The sequence below is a fragment of the Galeopterus variegatus genome, unplaced genomic scaffold (assembly GCF_000696425.1).
Source record: "Galeopterus variegatus unplaced genomic scaffold, G_variegatus-3.0.2 Scaffold13240, whole genome shotgun sequence".
NCBI classification, from domain to species: Eukaryota; Metazoa; Chordata; class Mammalia; order Dermoptera; family Cynocephalidae; genus Galeopterus; species Galeopterus variegatus.
Window position 1 is genome coordinate 10,460 of NW_007739351.1, and position 5,541 is coordinate 16,000.

Sequence of the window (5,541 nt, forward strand, 5' to 3'; positions counted from 1 at the left end):
CAGACAGTGTGCACAGGAGCCTCATGTTTTTGTAAAGAAAGATAATGTATATGTGTCAATGCTTGTGCATGTGCAGATCAGACTTTTGAGCCTTTTGTAGCTTGTGCATCAATAACTAAACAAAAACTTATGAATAAACACAAACAGACAAGTAAATGAGCACTAGGGGGGCCTAGGGCCTTTTCTCTAGGGCAGGCCCTTTCCTTCCTGTGTCCTGAGTTTCCTGGGTGGTCCCAGAGGTCAGAAAACCTTGAAGCCAGCAAAGTAAGTTCTGCGTGCTTGAGGTGGCGTGGGGCGGGTGGCAGTCCTTCTCACCGCCTGCAATGACCTTCCCTGCTGCCACAACTGAAATGCACTCCCTGACTTTTTTGGCCCTTATGCACAGTCCCCCTCCTTCCTTCCTTCCAGAATCCTTCCGAACCATTCCAGCCTTTGTTCCTGGAAGCAGTGCTTGGACTCCCACTTTTCAAGGCCTTCTTCAGCCTCCTCTCAGTACAATCCAAGTCTGGCTAACCATGTGACACCCTCTCATTCCCCCCCCCCCTGCCCTCTTCTGGCTTCCTCCAAGTCCAGGATGTGTGTGTGTGGAGGGGTGCTCAGCCCAGCCAGCGCCCCCCCGTCAGGGTCCCCGCTCCCCCAGTGCACCCTGCAGTACGATGCTCAGGCTCCTCCCCTCTGCACACCAGGGGCCCTGGACAGAGGCCTATGAGGCTCCTGCAGTCTGAGTTTCCTTCTCTCAGGCCCCCTGGCAATTGGGGGACAATGGAGATTGGGTGTGCGACCTCCACTCAGGCCTCAGCTTGCCTCCCAGTGAAGCCCGGGTGCAAGTCCAGACTGTGCCAAGCCTGGTGTCACCCTCCACTCCCCGCCAGCACCCCTCTGCCACTGACATGGGAGTCACCCTATGCCTTGGAGCCACTTCATTGTGAACAGCTTCAAGAAGCTGGAGTCAGCAGGAGATTAATTAATCAAAACCCGAACACATCTGTTGTTAATTAATCCCACGCCAAGGGTTAACTCTTCCCTCTCTGGGCTTCCCTTCCCTGTGGTGGGAAGAGGAAATGATGGCAGGGAACCCCTTCCTTCCTCCCCCTGGGGGCAATGTGAAGGAGGGACGGGAATGTGAAGGACAGCGCAGCTTTCTGGGGTAAGAAAAGCAGAAGAGGGAAGCCTGATCCATTTGGGTGCGTTTTAGGGGGTTGTAGGGAGTGTTTGCTTTTGAGAGTGGTGGTCCACAGAAATTAGTCGAGTCCCGATGAAATCTGAGATGGACAAACATCTTTATTTACAGCAACAAACAGAACAGACCCTCCCTCCATTCCCTCCCTCTCCCCTTCCAGTCTTTTCCGTACTGTTTCCCCTCCCACCCCACCCCAGGCCCACGTCTAGCCCTGCCCTCTGGGGTCACTGCATGGGTTGGGCCTCCACAAAAGTCCAGGAAAGGAGACATGGGAGGGGCTTGGCTGACAGTGGGATGGGGTCTCTTTTCACATTTTGCTGTCCTCTAAGCCTGGGGTGGCAGGGAGAGGCGGCACCAGGAGCAGTGAGAGGTACACAGCCCCAACCCCGGCCCTGCCCTCCCCATGGTCCTGACCCCCCCAACTTTCACAGTGTTCCGCAGCCCTGGCGGCTGGTCCTGGGGAATGACCCCTACCCTACCCCTTCCCCTAGGCTCATCCCATCCCACCAGGTCCCGGCGACGTCTGTCCCTGCTAACTCAGCAAGGAGGACAGGCTTCTCTGCCATGGGCCCAGCTCCCACAGCTGAGGTGGCCCCTCTGAGCGACCCCCCTTCTCACTGGGGCTGGGGTTCAGAGAGGTCTCTGGGTGGGTGGAAGGGGACCAGGGGGAGGGGGTTTATCAAGCTCTGTGTGACAGCCCTGGAGCCGGTCCCACTTAGCCGGCCCCTGCTGGAAGCTGTGCTGGGAGTGCCCGCAGGCCGGCCCTGACCATGGGTCAAGAGGAGAAGCAGAGCCCACAGCACTCCATGCAGATCTCTAGGCAGTCGGCGGACTCACAGCAGGCGTCCAGGATGCCACAGTCCAGGTCGCAGGGCAGGTCGCAGTCGGCGCACTCACCGGAGCCGCAGCAGCAGCAGCAGAGGCAGGAGTCCTCGGAGCTGCAGGAGCCGCATGTGGCGCAGTCCAGCACGATGTTGCACAGCGTCAGGAACTCGCAGAACAGGCAGGACAGGATGCAGTGGACGCAGCAGTCTGCGGGGCAGGCAGAGGGGGCGTGTGAAATAGCCATGGGAAGGGGCAGGGTTACTGAGTGCTTTCTGTGTGCCCCCCACCCCATGATACAGGTGATGCCCCGAGGCACAGAGAGTTATGCACATCAGAGTGGGGGTTCTAGCCTAGGCAGCCTGGACTGGGCATCCCTGCTCTTAACCGCCTTAGTTTATTTATTTAATAAACACTCGAAGTGATGACATGTTCCAGGCACTGTTCTAAGTGCTGTGTGTGAATGAAATCCACTAAAACTTCCAACAGCTCTGTGAGGTGGGGCTATTATTAGCTCCACTCTACAGATGAAGAAACTGAGGCACGGAAAAGTTAAGTCTATCTCCACAGTCCTACCACTCTGCTCATCTCTTACCTGGGCAACTGCGCCAGCCTCCTCACGGGTCTCCCCTCTCCTGCCCTTGACCGCCCCTCCTAGCATCTACTCCCATCCCACACAGTGGCCAGAGGGATCCTTTAGAAAATTCTGCCGGATCTCATCCCTCCTCTGCTCAGAACCCTTCAATGGCTCCCACCTCACTTGGAGGAAAAGCCGAAGTCCTCGCAGTGGCCCCCGCGGCCCTGCATGATCTGGTCCCTGCTCCTTCTCTGTCGCCCTCTCTCACCTCCCTTCCACTGGACCTCTCTGCTCCCATGCAGACACGGCTCCCTCTGCCTGGAACTATCTTGCCCAAGATACTTGCTCAGCTTACTCCTTCACCTCCTTCTCTGCCCAAATGTCACCTCTCACTGAGGCCTTCTGCCATCCCCCATTCAATACTGAGACCTGCTCACCCCACCCCAGTACTCCCATCCCCTCACCCTGCCTGGCCGCCTGTCTCCTCCAGAGGATTCCCCACCTTCCACTGCTCTACACAACTTCCACACATTTACTGTCACTTCCTCCTGCTGAAATGCAAGCTCCGCCAGGGCAGGTATCTTTGTCTGTTTCGTTCACTGATATGTTACAAGTCCCTAGAACTGTGCCTGGCACATAGTAGGTGCTCAGTGAGTAAATGTTTATGAATTAATGCATGAACCCGCCCTTGGGCACCAGCTGGCAAATGGTGGAGCTGGCTCCAGAGCCCATGCTCTGAACCCCTCAGTGTACTACTGGATACTGAGCTGCACCCCACCTGGGGGCCGGGCTATGGGGCAGAGTGTCCAGTTCCTCTGACCAGGTGGGCCCCTGGAATGAGGCTGCTGGCCCTCTGGGACTCTCACTCAGCTATGGAGTGTCTGACCTTGTCCTCCTGCATTCCCGTGTGGAGAGACTAGTAGGGTCTTGTACAGGGTATTGCAATCTGTTTCTATATTGAATAGGATAGTTCTCTTCAAATGCAAATCTAATGAGGTCACATTACCTTGTTTAAGCCTTTCCACAGCTCCCTATTGCCCTCCACATAGTGTCTAGGTCTACTGCATAGTTTACATCACCTCTCACTGTTCCTCGCCTTGCACTTCATCCTCCAGCCACGTTAGCCATTTCTCACCTCTGCGCTAATGCTCCCCTGGCTGGATCCTTCCACTCATCCTTGAGGACTTGCTCAGACACCTCCACCAGAGCCTTCCCACGCTTCCCTCCCCAGCTTTCTCAGGAGTGTCCCCTTGCATTCACATAATCCTCTGTGTGGGACTTTATCACTGCACTTATCGCGTGATATGGTGATTACCTGTCTGTGTCTCTCTCATGAGGGCCTTAGCAGGGCACCAACTGGGTACCCAGCACATAGCAGATGCCCAGGACATTTGCAATGAATGAATACTCCCTTCATAAATAGGACTGTCAGGCAAAATCTGCTCTACAGGGTGGGAAGGTTTCTGAACATGTTATGTGTAAATGTGTAAATCGAATCCTGTTTGCAGATGATCAGGCCAGGGTCCCCCAGAGTGGGCAGGAGTCACTTAAAAATTCTGGGGTGAAGGTCAGGCAGCCACTGAGTTACAGGCTGCCCAAGGCGGCCCTGCAGAGGGTATTTGTGTTGCAGGAACAACAGCTGGTTGACTATCTGGGTCCTCGGATCTCACACTACACCTCGCAGCCCCCACCCCAGCCCCCAGTTAAGCATCCTTTTATTCTGCTAAATGTTTTTCTGTTCTCACTAAAGAGATGGTCCACTGTTTCCAGAAATGGAATTGCTTAAGCTGGATCAGCCCAGGGGGCTCCATTCCTTGTTACAGCAACTCTGGGAGAGCAGGGATTGGTGGGGGTGGCCCTGAGAATGCAGGTATGCTTCGCTTTACCCAACAGGTGTACTTTGCAACAGGTGTATTTTGGCAAATTTGAGGGCGCATCAGACTCCCTAGGAGGCTTATTAAACCCTAGAGATTCAGATCCAGGAGGCTTGGAGGGAGGCTGAGATGCTGCTGCTGGTCTGTGGATCACGCTTGGAGGAACCAGCTGGGAGGCGGGGGAGAGGGGGGATGGGTGCCTACCTTCCTGTGCCTGCAGGGGGATCTGCGAGGTGGCGGACTTTGTGCTGCCCTTGCTCTTCCTGCTGCCCTGGCTGGCGAGGGATGGGTGTGTCTGCAACTTCCGGTGGGCCTTGGGTCCACCCAGGGCACCATTCCCTGCCCGCCTGGCACTGCCCAGCTCCGAGGGGTGGCCAGAGCCATTTGGCAGTAGTGGGGTGCAGCCCAAGGGGTTCCCCTGAGGCTGGCCTGGGGAGATAAAGAGAAAGGGTGATGGGGAAAGGGTGGGCCCAGGCCCACCCAGCCTCCCAGAGCTCTGCTCTATTTCTTCTGCCTGCTTCACTCTTAGGTCCATCACAGGGCACCCAGCCGGACTTGTACTCTGCGGGAGGAGAAACTGAGCCACACCATGACACAGCAGCAGAGTTGAGCCTAGATCCTGACTCTCAGTCCAGTGCCCACTCCAGAAAAGGCAGAGGGGCAAGGCAAGGGGAGGGGCTCAGAGCGCTAGACCCCACCTGCCTACCCCCCATGAAATCCATTCTCCTGCCCTTGGGGTCCTGGGATTTTGGCAAGAGTGGTGGTGGTGGTGGGGGTGGTGGTGTGGTGTGGCTGGGGTTGGGGGAACAGCAGTGAAGCAGTTAACCTTCACCTCGGCCTCTGCCAAGCCCCCAGCTGTTTTTGCCCTTGGTGCGCTGGGTGATTTATTGGAAACATCTGTTTGGAGAACGCCTGGACCTGGAATCCAGGGGCTCCTCACAGCAGCCCCTCTCTCTCCTGAGCTCTTCCACTCAAGCCTCAGCCCTCCACACCTCCTGCCCCATCCTGCCTCTGTGGACAGCTGTCAGAGTCTGGTGAGGGGCCACTGGGGTCTGGGTGAGGAGAGAGAGAAGAGAAGAGGGAGGCTG

At 56.4% G+C, this 5,541-nt stretch overlaps 1 protein-coding gene across 2 annotated transcripts in view; it reads right to left on the reverse strand.

The window, feature by feature from the left end:
* Nucleotides 1-1,256: 1,256 nt before the first annotated feature.
* MDFI (MyoD family inhibitor) overlaps nucleotides 1,257-5,541 on the reverse strand; it is a 15,653-nt gene continuing 11,368 nt past the window's right edge. For both annotated transcript variants that reach the window (XM_008563337.1, XM_008563336.1), the window contains 2 exons: nucleotides 4,658-4,882; nucleotides 1,257-2,212 (listed from right to left, as the gene is read on the reverse strand). In XM_008563337.1, the coding sequence (XP_008561559.1) occupies nucleotides 1,956-2,212; nucleotides 4,658-4,882 (482 nt within the window). In that variant the 3' untranslated portion in view covers nucleotides 1,257-1,955. The remainder of the gene's footprint in view (nucleotides 2,213-4,657; nucleotides 4,883-5,541) is intronic.